Source organism: Vidua chalybeata, chromosome 6 (genome assembly GCF_026979565.1).
Source record: "Vidua chalybeata isolate OUT-0048 chromosome 6, bVidCha1 merged haplotype, whole genome shotgun sequence".
NCBI lineage: Eukaryota > Metazoa > Chordata > Aves > Passeriformes > Viduidae > Vidua > Vidua chalybeata.
The window spans coordinates 62,831,001-62,851,053 of NC_071535.1; the positions used below are offsets into that span (position 1 = coordinate 62,831,001).

Below are 20,053 nucleotides of genomic sequence, written 5' to 3' on the forward strand. Positions count from 1 at the left end.
AGACAGTCTGGCACAGAGCACTGCTCTGATAGGAAATTGTCAGCTGGCTTATATTTAAAAATACCAGGTTTTAGCTGGTAGCTAAATTGCTACCTAATAGCTTTTAACCCTGCAGGGATTTCACTGCCTCAAGGATTGTCTATCCTTAACACTCTGTGTATATCAGATGACACTCATAAAATCTGAATTATATGCTCTGAAGAATACAGTGTGAATGTAACTATCTTCTCACAGTCAATGTGGTACAAGCGCTCCACCCTGAGAGGAAGTTTTTGGGCTTTGGTGCTTTGGCAAGTTGCTCTCTAGTTAGACAGAGCCAGAAATCTTAAAGCATCAGCAGTACCTGCTAGAATAGTTGGTGGGGTTATTGGTTGTCATCTTTAGCAGCATTCTTATCATTTAACACAAAGCTACATTCTCCAAGTGTAACTTGAAAATTCACATGACTTGAAAAATGTATATGAAAAATTTATAACAGATATAATGGTTTTTTGGTTTTTTTAGGTATTAATAGGTTACTAAATAATGGAACATATGAAGCAGCATTTCCACCACATGAGGTAACCTGGTTAATTTGATTTTAAGTTTCATATTTAGATTAAACCTTCCACTAGTGGTTTGGGATCTTACTTTAATTCTGTCTTGCGAACTTTTAATTTCGTGTTGTAATTTGTTGATGCTTCTTTTATTTATAGCTTTATTATTGGCTTTTAAAATTTTCCATATTTGGATATTATAATAGCATCCTGGAATGTTCTCTGGTTGGACTAGGATATTATAATTATTTTCTGATCTTTATGAACTGGACATTGCCTTTTGGGCTCTTAAGGAGAGTATCAGTTGTTCCAAATTGTTCCAGTCAGTTGTAATAAATTATTTTTGCTTGTCACTTAAAAAAGCATTTGTTTTTCTAATAGCTTGGCCACTTGATCACAGTTGGCGAGACTGCTTAAATTATTTCCTGTTTAGTATTTTCAGAATAGTTCTGGATAATTTCTACTTGACAATACTTTTTCCGGTAGTTTAAAAGTCTACTAAAGACTGCAAACCCACAAAATGAACTAAAAACCTGTGTTTGACTTAAGAGGGTTTTCAGAAAGTCTTTTAATGTTGAAAAGAAGAAGCAAGCCACACATCTTCAGGCTTTGAAATGCTCTCAGGAACATGGTAATTGCAGCTCTGAACTCCGGGTGTTTCAGCTGAATATTGTGACTTGGTTTTGTGTTTCAAAGGCTTTACAAATGGCTGAGAGTAATTTTTAAATTATTAAGTACTTTAGTTTTAATAATTAATTACTAGGAATGCAGAGAAGGCATATTTTAGATAAATAATGTAACATCATTGTTAATGCTTCAGCTGTGCATTACTGACTTCAGGGAAAAGCTGGCTGTACTACCATAGAAGCCTGTGAAGCTTTCTCTGGCATCAAAGCCATGCTGTCATATCCATTTTATATGTTCCTTTGTTATGGCATAAGCTACTGTTTCCACATCTCAGTTAAAATTAGTGAAATCATAGTTTTAAGCCACTATTACCTTAACTGCTCCTTGGCTGATGCTAAGGACTAGTGGTGGAACACTCAATTTTTTTTTTTTTCTTTCCCACACGAACAAATAAGAGTGAAAATTCAATCCCAGTGGGAATGCTGAGACTTCAACTCTTTTATGGATAACAGTGCAGAAAGAAGCAGGAGAAAGATATTAAAACATGTAATACTGGGTAATGCTTTGCAGTCATTTATCCAGCCTGCTGTGAGAATAAGTTGATGTTGTCTTCCTAGGTGTTCCTAGATGCTGCAAAGGTCACGCTCACTGTTGACACCTTTGGTATGCTGCTTTGCTGATTGTCAGGAGAAAGGAGTAGACTTGGACTCTTTGCAATGCTTAGCTTTGGTTTTAACTCATTCTTAAGTCAGAGTATCAGCAGATTGCAACAAGTTGATGGTGTTCTTTGAACTTTGAGGAATGCTCAAGATTTCAAATACCTGATAAAAATCTAAATGGCTTAGTTAGCTGCATCTGCCAGGGTCAAGAATCTGTCTGATCACTAACTGAGATAGGCACTGAAGAGCTCTGCTCTCTTCACAAGAAATTACATGGCTCACTTGCAGTCAATTGATGAAATATTTCCTTTACCGCAGCTGAGTGATGGAAGTTTTTTGGGGAAAAAGTTCAACTAAAGGATGTGTCCTGCTTCAGAATTGGAGCAAAATTACAAATGCAAGAGATTCTGCTCAAGATTATTCTAGCAAATGTGTGTGATACCTTTTGACTGCCAAGCATGAGGCTATTCTTTTAGCCTCTCGGGTGGTCTGTAAATGTGAGACATGGCCTGGAAGGACTCCTTTTGGATCAGACTGATTCTGTTTTGCTTTTAATGCCTCGAAAGTCCTATGTAGCTTCAGAATAATGCCATTTCTGTTTCCTTCATCTTAGAAAGTATGTACCACAGAAAGAATATATTTTTCTATACCTTCAACAGTAGTGAAAGAAAGTGATAGAAAATGTCTAGAAGAAGAGAACTGACATACTAGAAATTTCTAAAATTCTATAGAAGAAATAAAAATATACCACAAGCATGTCTTGAAAAATTTAAATAGGCAAAAGCATACAAGTAGGCATCTATTAGTGAAATAAAAACAGAGCTGACTACTTATTTAAAGGCCTGTATTAATATGTTTCAGTCATTAATTATTAGAGAAACTGGCCATTTCAGAAGTGTATGTAGCCCTGCCTCTTATGTCAGGCTTACATTAGCTCCTGATGACATGTTCCAGATGTGCCCAGAATAAGAGACCTATTTATTAAATATAAAGAACATTTCTATTAAAATTATAATAAAAAATACGTAAAAAAACTTCTTCATTTTCCATAGTGCCTGTAATGTACTTACGTTTCTTTGTGTTTTTTTTCAGGGAAGCCACAAAAGCAGGCATCCCATCAAAACACATGGAGCACAGAATCACAGACACCTCTTGTATGAGCGCTGGGCACGATGGGGAATGTGGTACAAATACCAACCTCTTGATTTAATCAGGTATTAGTACTTTGAAGATTTCTTCTGGTACAAAAAGCCTGGCAACAGTCTGCTAACTGTTATTCATAAATTCCTTATGCTTTCCTTACAGCATTTAGATATTCCCTATTATTGGATAAGGCTGGAGTTCTCCAAGTTGCTTATTTTGGGTGGTCTTTTGTAGGTTAATTTCAAATGAGTCTGCTTAAAGAACATATAGTTCCAACTGCTCAGGAGTTTTCAGTGTGAAACTTAAAATACAAACCCATAATGAGGTCTGCTGATCAGAGACGCTTGTCCCTTGTTGAGAGCACCTTTGACAGCAGACTCTTATCCACATGGACAGTCAGAGTTACCAGATGCAGAGGACTTAAAATGCAACCTGATTTTAACCTTTCCATGTGGGTTTAAGTAACTCTTATTTATATGTCTTAGTGTCTAAAATGTAAAATAGAGAAATACATATCATTTAAGTTAAATAATGGTGATATTTGGGTTTCACAGTTTCCTCCTCTGACATTGAATACCAGTAATTAATTCTCCTTGCTGTAATTTTTTATTCCTGATCTGAGTCATAACCGATTATTGGTGGAGCTAAGCATGTGCCATGGGACAATTTTATGCTGTATTGTCCTTGATTGACTTTCTGATCACTGCTATTTCATCTGTTCTAGCAATTGATACCCAAGTTTTGAAGAATTAAAGTTCAGTCTTCAGCTTGTGTTTTCAGAGCATTGTTTTCACTAATAATAGCTGGAAATATGTCATATTATCTATGTATGATTATCTATCATAAATGTTTTTTAAATGGAATACTTAGGTCATACTAACTTACTTTATCCCTTTCCAGATTTTTTGTCTGTGTACATCCGTCCATCCATCTATCTGTCTGTCTGTCTGTCTATCTATCTATCTATCTATCTATCTATCTCTCTGTCCTGCATTTAATAATGTTGCTGCCAGTCCATCGACTTAGTCATTGCAAGGACATGAAAATTACAGAGGCACTACAGTTATATCCTTGTTCTCATAAATCTGCAATTAATGTCACTAAAATATTATGCTAGCCTGAAAAAAAAACCTGTTTGGGAAAGTGACAATTTTGCCATAAACCTGTAATGATAGTTCCTTGTTAGAATTCTTCTACTACTGTGGCAGTAGAGAGAGATAGAGGTCACCATAAAATTTAGTTTTAAGCAATATATGTGTTTCCTTTTCATGTAGGCGATACTTTGGTGAAAAAATTGGACTGTATTTTGCCTGGCTGGGATGGTATACTGGAATGCTTATTCCTGCTGCCCTGGTTGGGCTCTTCGTTTTCCTCTATGGATTATTTACAATGGATTCCAGCCAAGTAAGGTAAAATTCTATTTAATAATATGTAATAGCCTATTGTTAATTAAGACCAGCCTGGCATAACTTAGATTGCTGTACTTTTAAATGATTTGCAGATATGGTAACAATGTAAGAATAACCAAAATAGAATATTGGGTCTTTGAGTCAAGTGTTTACACTTTGTACATTTGTTTTGCATCAAGCCAGATGTGTACTGCTGGCAGTGGCCATTCTTATCACTCCATTGCAGTGGTTCCCACTAAGAAGAAACAGACCTGTCTGTAAGGACCAGTGCTCATGTTGCAGATAATGCAATAGTTGTTGATCTAATTAAGGCTAATGGGTGAAAAAACAGCAAAACAGCCATATTCCTTCATTACCTCCATCTTGCTATAACTTCCAGAGTGTAGTAAAGTTACTAAACTTCAACTTTTGCCTATGTCTTTTTTTCCTTCTTCATTAATAGTGGCAAACTTGGACTCTAACAAAATTCTTATCTGTGCCAATGTAACTTGCAGCCAGGAGACTCAGCTTCAGGGAGATTGCAACCACGTAAAATGAACCAAGTTTTCAAGTTTCCCACTTTTGTGGTTTTGCTCTGGGAAGGGTTTATGTCAATTTAGATGTTGTGATGAGGGTGCTCAAGTGCTGACGGCACTGCTGGGAACTCTCCGAGGATCCACTGTACTGTAAAGTATTCCATTAGCTGTTATCAGACAGTATCAGTATCTGGTCTTACAATTGCAGCTGTTGCTCCAAGCAGTTTGGGTGCTTAGGCTGTATGTATACTTGGAGTCAGATTTCATAGAAAATGTTGTTTCTCTGGCTTTGAGCAAGACTATATTCAAGTTTTATCTAAGGAGTTTTCTTCAACTTCTATTTCACAGCGAATTATTATATTCTACAGTGCTGTAATGAACACTTTCTTTTAAAGCTTGCTTTGTCCAGCAAACTCTTGAGAAACTGTAAGAATTCAAACCACATTAAATACAGTTAAATGCAATAAACTTAACAGCCAGGAAATTATGCTATCTTTAAGATACTGTATTAGGATTGTTTTTCATCATGAATGTCTTTAAAATGCAGTGGATCTAAAGTCGAGGATCAGCCTGTTCTTAGAGCACAGGGACCACAGCTGTTGAACTGTCAATCTTGTATTTGTCACATGTAAAATGGCACAGTTCCAGCAACGGGGGAGCAAGGGGCCATAATCTACTATTAACAAGGTATAGCTTAGTATTTCTTAGCCCCAAGAATCCCACCATGTGCCAGAGATCATTGTCCAAATTCTTTTTGAACTCTGTCAATCTTGGTACTGTGACCACTTTCCTGGGGGGACCTGTTCCAGTTCCCAGCTGCCCTGTGATTGAAAAACCTTTTTCTAACCTAAACCTCCTCTGACACAGCTTCATGCGTTCCCTCTGGTCATGTCACTGGTCACCAGAAAGGAGAGGAAGCTGTTGGATTGCTGTGAGATCCCTCCTCAGTCTCCTATTCGCCAGGCTGAACAAGCCAAGTGATTTCAGCTGCTCCTCATATGGCTTCCCCTCTAGGCCCTTCACCATCTTTGTGGCCCTCTTTTGGAGACTCTCTAAGAGCTTTATATCTTTCTTATATTGTGGCTCCCAAAACTGCACACCATATTCGAGGTGAGGCTGCACCAGCACAGAATAGGACAGGACAATCACCTCCTGTGTGTCATGTGCTTCTCGCAGGAAGACTTGCAGGTACGACTCCTTTTTAACAGAAAAATGCAGTTTTCTTCCTTGCTGAAGTTTGCAGGGTCTTGTAAATGAGCACAGAGGTAGGCTAGCTTTTGAGGGTTTCTGTCCTCAGTTTTTTTCCCTTGGCTGCTGCTTAGTAGCTGGAGACAAAACACAGACAAAGCACATTGGAATTTGTCCCTGTGGGGCTGATTGTATTGGGTCTCATCCTGAGGCACCTCAGTGTTGTGCTGAGCTACACAGTTCCAGCATGCCTCAGGCCTCTCTGTCAGAAACAAGAGTCTGAAAGTTAGGCAAACCCCCATATAAGCAAGCCCTATATGCCTAAAAGGGAAGGTGAATATTCATATATTTATTATAGCTATCATTAGCCAGCATTCATTTCAAAATACTGCCAGAGGATGTGTTATTGCAGAAGTCCTAACCACGTGCTGTGTGGCAGCCCCACATCTGTAATCTGGATGTGTTAATCCTGTGAAGAAGGTGCTACCTGCCTTCGATTGTGTGAATCTGTGCAATCCCTCTGGTCAGTCGTGACACAACGCTGTCCAGTGCATTGCTACAACCATGTAACAACAGCTGTGAAATGTGAAGCTCAAGCTGATTATGCCTGGCCTGATAAAATATATGTAGATGTTTTCTGTATCACCTTGTGTACTTAGGCAATTCTAAAGGCCACTGATAACAGGTACAACTCCTTGCCATATTTTTTTTTACTAGGCCTGGACGGTGTTAGTAAGGATTAGACAGAAACTTCATACCTAGAGCAGACAGGAGTCATCCATTAGCAGGTAGATGGACTGCATACCTGTTCTTATTCTTGCTGTAGTCTGGGACTGAGAGATTATTTATCTGGTGTTTCTGCATTCTTTAAAAAAATTCTAGATAAGCATCTGTAAGAGTTTTAAAATCTATCATTTGATTTTAAGCACTGCAGCTACTACCATACACAAATGCAGTGTTCAGCAGCAATCTGGAAGAAACAGAATTGGGTATGTGACTTTAAAAAAATCTAAACACAGGAAACCCAGTGGAAACTAGAAATTGAAACACAATGTTAGGGCATTATGGCAATGTCAGAACTGGCACGTTGTCCCAGATTCAATATTATCTGCTGATCGCTGTTTCATGTGAAACAGGTTTATTACACCTGTTAGGAGGAATCCACGGCTGTTAGGAAGTGTTGATTTAAGTATGATAAATTTCATCATCAATATCTCTCTTGTGTACTACAAAATCTGAACTTAACAAATTATCAAATCAGTTTTGCAGAAGGATACTTTCCTCAGTGATGTGCTTTCACCTCTCAAGTGCAGGAAGCTGCCATCAGCCCACCTCTAGTGGCTGCAAGGCAGGAAACAATAATTTTCTTTTTTTTTCCAGATACCCAGCACAGTTTCAGTAGAGAAGTAATAAGCGAATACAGGAGTATGTACTGCCATGGAACCAAACGTTGCTTATCATGCCAGCCATAGGTTTTGTGCAGCAGTAATTTGAGGGTGATGCAGAATGATGTCACATCTAAGAGTTGGTTTGTCTTGTTTTTGACTTGTCCAAGTGCCTGCCTGTGCTCTATGCTCAGGGTCTGCAGCAGTTGGCTCTTTTTATATATATATATATATATATATATATATATATATATATATATATATATATAAACATTATATAAATATATGCTACATGTGAAATCTATATATATATATATATGTATCAGCCTATGTCAGGAGCCCATCTCAGCTTAGCACAGGGCCATGAGTCTCTCCCCACTGTGTAAAAAAAAGATTCTCTGTAGTTCATCTCTGGCTGCCACAGGCAAGCTGGAAATGGAAAAGAAGGAAGGGTACCACCAAAAGGGAGCAAATATCCCCCTCTCCTACTGACTTTTGCCTCTTGTCATAGTGTCTCTCTTCTTTGCAAAATTACATACAAATGATGTTATTTGATTGAAATCAATGTAGATACACTAGTGTTGTCTATTCTCTGAACATTTGGTATCTTATAATAATTTAGGAAAACAATCTGTAAATGCATTTGAAGGGTAGTGAGCAATTTTTTGCTTTTCTATTTGTGATATTTGAGAGAGAATTTGCTAGTGTGAGAAGTATAACATGATGCCGAGAAATACTGTGTAACTCTATGGCCCGTAGTGTTCAGGTTCCTGATTTGGGATTAGGCTTTCCAAGCCAAATATTCACTTTTAATTTAATTTGCCCAGTTTTGTGCTGCACACACTGTTGACAAACAGAGAATATAAATGGCATAACCTCAGAAAATCTTGTGAATGCTGGAAGTGTTTTTATAACTTTTACTTTCCTTTACTTTTCCATTCTAAAGCAAAGAGATCTGCGAGGCAAATGAAACCATTATGTGCCCTATGTGCGAACGCAATTGCACTCTACAAAAACTCAATGAAAGCTGCATATATGCCAAGGTAATTTTTGTATTATTGCTATCAAGATAATTGTGATTGTAGAATGAATGGCTGCCCTTGTTTCAACCAAGTTTCCTGAAAAACAAGTTGTTTCTCTACAGTTGTTGTTTTCAGCCTTTGTAATACATCTTTCTGATAGGGGAATGCTCTGAAATGACCTGGGGTTTTTCCAAAATTCCTTTCTGTGAGCATTTCCTTATTAATAAATTCTTATTATTTTCATCAATTTATTAATTCCTCTGTGAGGATTTCATAAGAAAACTTTCTGTAAGGCTTTTCCTACTTTCCTCTATAACTATCTTATTACTCTGTTTCCTTTGCTTACTTTGTATTTGAATTTTTGCTCCTGCTTTGCTCTAACTAATGCAAAGATTTTATACAATTAAATATTTTGCTACAAGAAGCTATTCTTCAAATTTAAATAATCACACCAGAAATTGCAAAATACCTAGGTAGAAGAAGAAAATAGAATCAAGAGACAGTAAGTATGTAGAGGGAGAAAAGTGAAGAGGATTTTTTAGCCCATAAAAACCTTAAAATAGAAATGGTTGAGATTAAATTTGACCTACCATATGACAAGAATTCTGGATGAAATTTTAACCTGTCTGGACATGGACAAAACACCTTAGTGCCTGTGAAACAAAATGACTAGTGATGCATGAAGTGATATTCTGGAACAGCAGATTTCAAATTATACTGGAAGTCAGAGTGTGACATTGACAAACCTTGGTAGAAAAAACATGCTGGTAGGACTGCTTAGGAGAATGCTTAACTTTTGGGTTCTGACACCAGTTATGTATTCTGGGGTTATCTGGGGCAAAAGATGAGGTGGCAGTATTATTTTTTCCTGATGTATTCCTTTTTTTATTCAGGTTACACATTTGTTTGATAATGGAGGGACTGTCTTCTTTGCAATTTTCATGGCAATTTGGGGTAAGTACATTTTTACTTGGTTGGTTTTTTTTTATTTGTAGTTCACCTGACCCTTTTATATGGTTACTTGGCAAAGGAGATTATAGCTCTTGATAAAAGTTTAAGGATTATGATTTTGCCACACAAACAAATTTTTTTCATTAACCTAAATTTCTATGCTAGCAATGAGTAACACCTTTTCTGTAAATGCATGTATGTAACAGCTAATGTAATGATTTTCTTTAGGGTCCTAAATGTCTTTAAGCCTGAATTTTTTTATTTTTTAGGCCGAAGTCCTTTTAGAGGAGAACATGTAGGTTGTGTTACTGATCTTGAGCCAATATCAAAATCACATCTTGTAGAGGATTCTTAGAGAATAAATGAGGATGGTTTTATGGGAGCTAATTAGAGGAAAGTATAGGAAAGTTCTGAGGTTAAGTGCTTACTGCATTTAAGGTATTTGCATTGAAATTCTTAGTCTGAATCTCTCGCTGTGTTTACACTGCCATTGCACACATCATGTTGTGCAGCTCAAAGCCAAGCAGGGGGATGTCCACAGAGGACACTGTTGAGCAGGAGTTACCAAAAACAGTCTTGCCTCCTGTAGAAGGTCAGTGTAATAATGCCATAAAAGACAGATTTAATGGGCCCAGCATTAAATCCTCAGTAGAATTAGCTTTCACTGCAGCTAATAGGATTTTGCTGCTGGGAAATAGGGAAGAAGAACAGAACCAAAGATAATTGATTCTACCAGTGGACATGTTTGTCTGTTTAAACACTGAGAAAATTACTAGTTCACATACACAGAGCTGTCTGCATTCAAGCCAGAGTTTCACAGTTTTGAATGAAATGGTACACAACAGCTTTATTGATGTAATGCGTATGAATAAGTATTAATGTCTTTAACTTAAAGTGAAGTAAAAACAAATGTCACAAATTTTGGAGGCTGGCGTGGTAAAAGCAAGTAACAATATACAAACAACAGCAAAACATCAAGTAGTTACATGGGCAACAGAAGCACAACCCCGTACATGCAAAAATTATGATTGGATTGTCAAAAATTAACATGATATAAGTAAAGGGCACACTTTGATTACTTTCCTCATTGATATTTCTTCATTTACTGTTAATCTCGCTATTACTGTCTTCCAATTAATTACTACTTTCAAAAATCCCTAAAATAAAATGCATTTAATTATATAGTTGCCAGTGCAGACAGCACAGGTAGCTTCTTAGCATCTCTTCATCTCTAAGGTCTCCTTCAAGAGAGCTCTTTCCATTTTCATCTGAGGCCAAGATTCAAGTGTAAGGAGGAATTGGCTTGTATGACACTGCTTTACCACAGGAAAGATGGCATTATATGGGCTAGGGAAGGTGAAAGCTGAACATTATATTTTTCTTTTTTTTCTATATTTCAAGCATCAGAGTGATATTCTCTTGTAATATAGGTGAATCTGTCTCAGATTTTCAGTCTGCTACCAAACATGCTGGATACTATGTTAGAAATCAGGTTCTGGTATTGATGGGACATACACTGTTTTTATTACTGAACTCAAAAAAAAGGCAAGATTGCATATATGGACTGAAATCTTTAATATTTTAAATAAATACCTGTTTTGCCTATATTCAGTATGACTGACATAGTTTCTCTCTGGGGTGTATGTGCATGTAATTTACTCACATATTGAATAAAATCTCATTGCAGCATTCTCAGACAGTGAGATAATTCCCTTCCATCAGTGTGATCCACAGTCTCCACACTAATTAAAGCGTTTTAGCAGAGTATAATAACAAGGACATATCCCACGTGGGTAGTGTTCTCTGCACTTTATTTTGTTTATTCTGTGCCTTTACAATTGTTTCTTTTACATATTCTCTCTTTCTATTTAGACATGGCTGGTAATTGCAAACAGATAAGCTATGCAATTATTTGCATTATAGTGCCATAATTTTACTCTTTAGCTGGACAGAACTGGACCATGCTTTTTAGGATACCTATGTGTGTATCAGAGATAATTCCTTTCCTCTCTTGTTAAGTATTTCTTCTGTCTAATCTATACTGACACATTTTAAATAATTTTTACAGATCTAGCCTGCAATTCAAACAACAGATCAGTTTGACAGAGGAATAGAAGCTTGTCTTCTTTTTTCCTATTGATAGTCATACTAAATTGCTGTCATGTAGTCAAAGGTTAGATGTAGCTCATTTTACTCAGTAATTCCATTTTCCCCAGCAAACTTCAAGTAATCCAAATTAAATAATCCAAGTAAACCTAATCAATCTTGGCATATTCACTGAAGAAGGTAGAAATGTAAATTTTGGAAAATAATGACCTGAGTCGTTTATCAGATAGAAATTATATTAGGATAGTTTCACTTCAAAGTAGTGAAATTGAGGATGTTTTTTTGTATTGATAATAAAATATCATTGTAATCCTAGTCAAATTTTTCTTTGTCACATTGTTGACCAAAATTACACAAAGTAGAATCTTACCTGGGTGCTATTTTTCTGTATTATTTCTAAAAAGCAATTATAATATCCTTCCAGGAAAAGCAGAGGTTGATAATTTAATTACAAAGTAGAAGAGTGATGCTCTGCTACTGAGCCCTGCCTGTTGTATATTGGTGTGTCTTGTGACTTTTCCTTACTTTTCAAGACATTGTTTGAGCAGTAACGGCTGTAAGGTAACAACGGCCAAGTTGTTTCGGAAAAAATGAAAAGCGTGTAGATAACAGGCAAGAATATAATCTGAAGGAAGCATTGCAGTGAAGGGTGGGATGGTGTGATGTCAGCCTTTGGAATGCCATCAGATGGGCACCCTGCATTGTCTTCCTCTGTCTTGGCTGCTGTGCGGCACCTCTGACTCTTATCATATGGTTCAAGAGAGTTGTCTTAGTGAAGAACTGAAGGAATAGCACAATAATTTTTTAATATATGACTTGAAAGATTTGAATCTCTTAGTTTAATTCAGCAGTCCCTCACATGTATGTCCAGTTAATTGCTTTCTGACATATGGGAGAGCAAATATCAGAGCCCTGATTCATGATTTTCTGAAGATAACTCATGTCTTTCTAGCAACACCCATTCAGTTGGGTGACCACATGGGTGGTCAACTTTCAAAGCTGATTCCTAATCTGATGTCCTGGCAGCTTTCAGCTCTTGCTTTTAACCTGGAAAGGGCATATTGCTGAAATTTATTTTGATTTTATTTTCTATGAGAAAAAAGGTGTGTTTGGCCTCTCAGTATTTGTTTAAACATTTAAAAATAAGGTCCAGGAACATGATATAAATGTTAGGACTGTGATTGCACTTCAACACAAGTCTTTATATACTCATAGAGAAGACAGAAGCAGTCATCTTTTTAAACCTCTTAAAAATATTTTTACTTCTGAAAACAGATGTAGCTTCATCTTAATTTTGTCATTGACTTTGGATGACTAAAGAGTCTGGCTTTTTTACAGTTAATCAAGGTTTGGGAGAGATTTTGAGCTATAGCTTTAAACTCCCCCACAATCCTTTGAACAGGTTCAGTGATACTAGATAGGAATTTCCTGATATTTCAGAGGTTAAAAAAATAACTTGTAAGGAGGAGATACGGAGTTAAGAGGCATATTGGTTAAGCTAAAATTTAAAAATAATAAATTAATGTCAGTTGAAAGCTAATTTGGCCAGAGTCAATGATATCCTAATAATTCAGTAAGACAAGACTATTTAAACAGCCCTGTGCAGGAATTAGAAACATTCTTGTGCAAAACACTTGTATTGTTCCTTACCTGGATCACTCCTTGTGTCATCATAGAGCCATCTGTGGGAAAATGACTCAGGCCTCTTCATAGCACCTATAAAATATCCAGCCAGGCTAATTAATACAGATCCCAAAATGGCTCCTACAAAGATGCCAGCTATTACTTCTTCTTTGTTGTTTTTGTCTGGGTGAAAAAGAAACAAAGATGAAACAGTTGAATGGGAATAATAAATCTATAAAACCAGCAAGTGAGACTTGTCAGCAAGGATCTGAAACACTTTGCAAGCTCTGAGTAAACCAGCCTTTCTGCAGAAACTTTCTGCCTTTGTAAATGAAAACAAACATCTCCATCTTTGAGGTTTTGGGGAATAACCGGGGTTTAGGAAAAGTAAAAAGGCAGCTAAATGAGTTTTTAGTCAAATAAAAATATTTAATTACTGTATCAACCACTATTTTTAATTGAATAAATGAACAGTAATCATTCTTTGAATGCAATTATTTGTAAGCATTTAAGCCAGCAGTTAAAATTGCATCCTCTGAATTTCAATTTTTGTGTATGCAAAGCTAAAAATTCAGTAATGGTAATTGAACATGCATCTGTTCAATTACCAAAATAAATGCATTTCTTCAAGATTTTCCCTCCAATTTCATGAAATCTTCCTTCAAGGTATTCAGTTTTTCTTGGAAGTGAACTTTCTCTCCCAACTCTCCTTCCTATTCAGTAGAAGTTACCTAAAAATCAGGTGCCTTGTAATTATTAGCTCTGTATTAACTGTGATGGGAAACATGAAAGTCTGATGGTCCTTCAGTTCTTAGTACAAACAGTACTTTCAGTCCTGTGTTAAAAGCTTGAAAGCTAATTAATGCAAAAAATTACTGTGCCTTCTAATCTTTTCTTTTCCTGAAGACCTGATTCAGAATAGCAGGATAGAAAAGTGCAATGACAGTTTTATGTTCCATTGTTTTCCCACGCATACTTAACTTGGTAATTAAATGCACAATGAGTAATTCCTTTGGAAGTGTTTATAAGAAGTCATCTTTGGTTACAAAAATTTCTGAACTTTAATAAGTTGATGTGCTGTATATTTTAAATCTAATTTCTACACATCTGCTTTGAAGGTCCATTCCAGTGAAAATAGGCAATACCTGTCACTAGGTTCTCCCACTCTGGGAAGTGTTAAATAATTAATTAAAGATTAAATAATTTGAAAAATGCACACGTTACTTTGGGTGAGCTTTAGTTTTAGTTTGTACTAGGTCACCTGTAAGTTCACATGTCTCATAAAGCCTCCAATTCAATTTAACAAAAGGTTTTATTTCAGTATTATAATTTTATTAAGCCACTTTTTAATAAAAAAAAGTTTTAGTTAGTTTTAGTTAGATCCTTACCTGCATTGGCATCTTTTGGTGGTGCAATAGAAGGGTTGCTGGAATTATGATTTAGCTTTTTTGTCTGCTGAATGGGGTTGAAACGGGGCAGGACTGTCCTGCTTCTCCATGGGTGATGTCAGAATGACACTGATGGGGAGCAGCGTGGTGGATTTGATTGAAGAGTTACCACTGGGAGCACTAAAGCCCCAAGGGTACTATAGATGACTGTGGAATGACTTGGTGTCACTGTGGAAGGAGATGTAGCTGCAGCACATTTGGTCGCTTCAGAAAAGTCACCTGTTATTCTGAATGTTGCTAAACACATTGAGCTTCTGTGGATGTTTGTGGCTGAGTTATTTATTCCATTTTGTTGACACATTTGAAGAGAAGGTGGTGCCATCAGAGGACCTCAGGGATATGCTTGTTGCCCCACTGATCATTTCTGTTCTTTTCATTGCATTCTCTTTGACACTGGCAGCTGCTGGTGCAGCATGACTTACGGTAGAAGGACTTGTGGTAGTCATATGCAGAACAAATCTCTCTAAAGTTAGTTGCACTGGAGACTGATTTTTTTTGTAATTGAACTATTTATTTTACTGGTTTCTTTTACTTCTTCAGCCTCAGTATTGCATCTGTTCCATTGCAGTCTTGCAAGCAGAAAAGTGAGAGTTATTACACAGGAGGATTGCATGGTGTTGAGTTCAAAGTTTATTTTATACAGAACCTGCAAGAAATTCACTTTTGTTTATGATTTTATTTAACCAAACCAAGTTACTCACTGAAGACCCAAGTAAGTTGGTAAAGGAAGTTAGTGTTATACAATAGAAATCTCACTAATTTACCACGTGTTGATGCTGGAAACCTTATGTCCCTACGTGTTAATGACATAAGAATTGCCTAAAATAATATTGATGATCAACAAAATTGATCTCATCTTTATCAATATCAATTGCAATATTGATCTCAGTGTGCTGATGGAGATGTTGTAGGATAGCTCACGTGACTGGAATGTTGTCGTTGAGGACTACACAATGTTTAGGATAGACAGACCAGGAAAGGACATGGTGTCAGAGTTCTCCTGTGTGAGACAAGACTTGGAATGTATTCAGCTCTGACTTGGGGTAGATGAGGAGTAAGTCGAGAACTTATGGGTCAGGATAAAGGGGGTAACTCCTAAGGGTGACACTGTTGTGGGTGTTTGCTACAGGCCAGCTGATCAGGAGAAAAACGTGGATGAGGTCTGCTGTAGACAGCTTGAAGCAGCCTCACAGTCAGAGCACTGGTTCTTGTAAGATACTTTAACTACCTTGACATCTGCTGGAGAAGCAGCACAGCAAAGCAAAAATAGTCCAGAAGGTTCCTGGAAAGCAGGTAGTAGAGGATTCCCCAAGGAGTGGCATGTTGCTTGACCTCATACTTAACAAACAGGGAAGTCTTGTTGGAAATGTGGAGGTTGGGAGCAGCCTTGGCTGCAGGGATCGTGTGATTGTGAAGTTCAGTACTGGATAAAGAGGAAGCAAGGCATCAAGTAAAATTACAACCATGATATTCAGGTGACCTAACATTAGCTGCTTTAGGAATCTCTTGGAAAAATCCCATGAGAATAGTCCCTGCAGGGAAGATAGGTCTAAGAGAGCTGGTTGATATTCAAAGACTACTTTCTCCAGGCTCAAAAATGATGAATCCCAATGAGAAAGGAATCAGGCAAAGCGGTCAAATGACCTGTGTGAATGAATAAAGAATTCCTGTCAAGCATAAGCAGGAAATATACAGGAGATTGAAGCAGGGTCAGGTCACTTGGAATGCATCTAGAGAGGTGATCAGAGTAAGTAGGACTGGAACAAGGAAGGCCAAGGCCCATCTGGAATTAAATCTGTACAGGGATGTAAAGGACAAGAAGAAAGGCTTATTCAAAGGCTTATCCATAACAATAGGAAAACAAAGGATCATGTGGCCCATTACTAAATGGAGGGAGGCCCTTGTAGTTGAAGACACAGAAGGGCAGAGCTGCTGAGCTGCTTCTTTGCATTGGTCTTCCCTGATGTGACCAGCCCTCAGGAATCTCTGTCCCAGGTGCCCAGGGTAAAAGCACAGTTGGGTTAGAGAAGACTTGGACAAACTTGACATCCACAAGTACATGGGCCTTGACGGGATGCATCCACGAGTGCTGAGAGAGTTGGCAGACACCATAGCTAGGCTGTTCACAAACATCTTTGAAAGGTCTTGGTGATCAGGAGAGGTGCCTAAAGACTGAAAGAAAGCCAATGTCACCCCAGTCTTCAAGCAAGAGAAAGAGGAGGACCCAGGAAACTATTTACCAGTCAGCTTTACCTCAGTCCCAGAGAGCTGTAATCAGTGGCACAGGGTCTGGCTGGAGGCCTGCCACTGGTGATGTCCCTCAAGGCTCTATCCTGGTCCCAGTATGGTTTAACTTACTCAGCAATGACTTGGACAAAGGGGCAGATGTCCCCTCAGCAAGTTTGCTGATGACACAAAGATGGGAGAAATGGTCCCAGAGTGCCGTGCATCCCTTCCGAGGCACCTCAACAGGCTGGAGAGATGGACAGAGAAGAACTGTGCCAAATTCAACAGTGGGAAATGCAGGGTCCAGCACCTGGGGAGGAACAGCCCCATGCACCAGCACGGGCTGAGGACTGACCTGCTGGAAAGCAGCTCTGTGGAAATGCAGCTGGGGGTCCTGGTGGATGACAAATTGTCCATGGGCCAGCAGCGTGCCCTGTGGGCAATGAGGCCAGTGGGATCCTGGGGTGCATTAGGGAGAACGTTGCCAGCAGGTTGAGGTTGGAGATCCTGCCCCTCTGCTCAGCCCTGGTGAGGCACACCTGGAGCACTGTGTCCTGCTCTGCGCTCCTCATTTCAAGAAAGACAAGGAGCTCCTGGAGTGGTTGCAGTGGTGGGCTGTGAAGAAGATTGAGGGACTGGAGAATCTTTCTTAACAGGAAAGGCTGAGGGAACTGGGCCTGTTCATCCTTTAGGAGAGATGACTGAGAGGGGATCTTATCAATATATCTAAGTATCTGAAGGGAGGGTGTTAAGAGGATGGAGCCAGTATCTGCTCAGTGCCAGACAATAGGACAAGATGCAATGAGCAGAAACTAATGCACAGTAACTTTTCTCTGAATGTGAAGAAGGACTTCTCTCCTGCTTGCACTGGAAGAGGTTGCATAGAGAGGTTGTGGAGTCTCCCTCACTGGAGATATTCAAGAACTGCCTGGATGCAATCCTGTGCCATATGCTCTTGGATGGCCCTTCTTAAGCAGGGAAGTTAGATCAGGTGATCCTTCCAATCTTACCCATTTCATGATTTTGGAACAAAAGCTTTTTTTTTGTAAGAAAATTCCATGGTTCTATAAACAGACCTCATACTCAGAAGGGAATAATTTCAAAACCACTTTGCTATGGAGTGAGGTAATGAAACATATATGGATGATAGTCTCAAGGCAATGTTTTCTGGGCAGACAGCAATTCTAAGAGCATGCTAGAGATTTACGCTCCCTTGTGAAGAATTAGAATTTTTACAATTAACCTGCAAAGTTGATGGATAATATTTTGTGGCCTTGAGCAGTGAGTGTCATATGAATGCTGCCAGGACCAAATTGAAAACTAAATCAGTCCAGGGGTTATGAATGAGGCTGAATTTGTGTGCAAACTTCTTTTGCAATACGAAACTGGAAACTGTGTATTAGGCATTGATTTTTCAAATGTTAGATGGAGAAGAATGAGAAAACCTCACCTTGAAGTCACATGACAGTAGTAGGTCTGCTGTTCAGCCTATGTTGTTCAGTGAGGTTTTGGTGAGGGGTATTTTTTCTATATATGAAACAGATTGGGATCATCAAGTTTTTAACTCGCACACATGAGCTCTCATATGACAGCACAGTAAATTCTATAAGTTATTCTTCAGCATCATTAAGTATTTGGATGTCCATTTATGTGGGTACTTCACCACCTGAATGAAGGAGCTTTATACCTGGAAAAAGTAACTATTTCTTTTGTCTTCAAGCCTCTCCTACTTTTTTATACTTTTTCTTATGAATGGTTTTATAGAGGGTTTGTGGTTTGGTTTTTTGGGGTTTTTTTTTGAATTTTTTTTTTTTGGGGGGGGGGGGCAAGGGGCAGAGAGAGCAAGGGTTGGTTTTATGAATTTGTTAGTTTGGGTTTTTTTATTGAGTTGTGTATTATCCCCAGCTTAGCTTCTTTGTATGTAACACTGTTAAGAGCAATGTGAAGAGCATATATTATATAAATAAGTCATGTATAATTATATAGATATAGGTATAATAAATATAACTAATTATGATAAATAATTATGTATCAATTATGTATAGAAACCCAAAAATATATTAAACATAGTACAAAAATATAGATAAAGGTAGGAATATGTGACCATATGTGTTGAGTTAGAAATCCTTCTTCTGAGCAATTGGCTTTCTAGAAGGAAGCAAATTTTCTTACTTCCTATTTGAAATCATGTTTTTTTCAAGGAACAATTGGACAATTCTATGTTTTGTCGGGAATCACACCCTAAACAAGGTGTCTTATCCTCAGTGGCAGACTATAGTGTTTTGGAAATTTGGAGTTATTTATTAGTTGTAATTATCTTATCAAAACTCCTAAGTACATGGACAATCTGATTATAGTCTCACACCTAGATTAGAAATAATTGTCTAAAGAATTATTCTAGTAGCAAAACTGCTGCAGTATAAAACTGTATAGCTGGGAAAGAAGTGAGATTGTCTTATTTAAACTGAATAAAATGAGATTGTTCTTGGCTCTTTATTAATAGATATCATTGTGTATGTGTTTCCTTGTTTCTTCAAGAGAAGATTCTATGTTTTGAATAAAATTAAAAGCAAAATGATGAATTTAAAGGGATGGCAATGTGTCATGTTGACACGTACCTATCTCTGTACAGCTACTGCGGACAACAAAAATATGATCCTTAAACGTTGTTAAATAGTGTTTTAAATTTAACAGGGATTATCATGAAGCTACCTAGAGTTTTCAGATTCTATGAGGAAAACTGTCAGAAAGTGGCTAATGACATGTTACATTGCTGGTTTTCTTAAGATCTGCATGGCCCTGTTTTTCCCCCTGTAGTTAAAGTACAGTTGTTTTCCACAGCAACAGTCTTTCTAGAGTTTTGGAAAAGACGGAGAGCTGTACTGACTTATGACTGGGACCTCATAGATTGGGAAGATGAGGAGGTAAGAAGAAACAGAAGTAAACATGTAAAGCCTTGATATCATCATGGTTAAAGTCTCAATATCAATCCATATTGTATGTCAGTCATCTGAGTTTGTCATTCAGATCGTATTTGTATTTATAGCACTAGTTGCAGAATGCAAAGGTATACTTGAGATTGTACAAGGATACTTTGTCTTTTCCAACTAATATTATAATTCCAAATATAATTCTACATTTATTAAAAGTATCCTTGGAAAAACTGAGTGCAAATACTTCCCGTACAGAGGACAGGAGCTGCTTCTGATGTCAGC

General features: G+C 37.7%; 1 protein-coding gene across 1 annotated transcript in view; it reads left to right on the forward strand.

Annotated features, from left to right (window-relative positions):
- The window catches only part of ANO3 (anoctamin 3), an 84,425-nt gene that overhangs the window by 48,263 nt on the left and 16,109 nt on the right, over positions 1-20,053 (forward strand). Inside the window, exons 11-16 of the mRNA XM_053944984.1 lie at positions 505-560; positions 2,915-3,036; positions 4,240-4,374; positions 8,409-8,505; positions 9,378-9,438; positions 19,680-19,762. Coding sequence (XP_053800959.1) covers positions 505-560; positions 2,915-3,036; positions 4,240-4,374; positions 8,409-8,505; positions 9,378-9,438; positions 19,680-19,762 — 554 coding nt within the window. The remainder of the gene's footprint in view (positions 1-504; positions 561-2,914; positions 3,037-4,239; positions 4,375-8,408; positions 8,506-9,377; positions 9,439-19,679; positions 19,763-20,053) is intronic.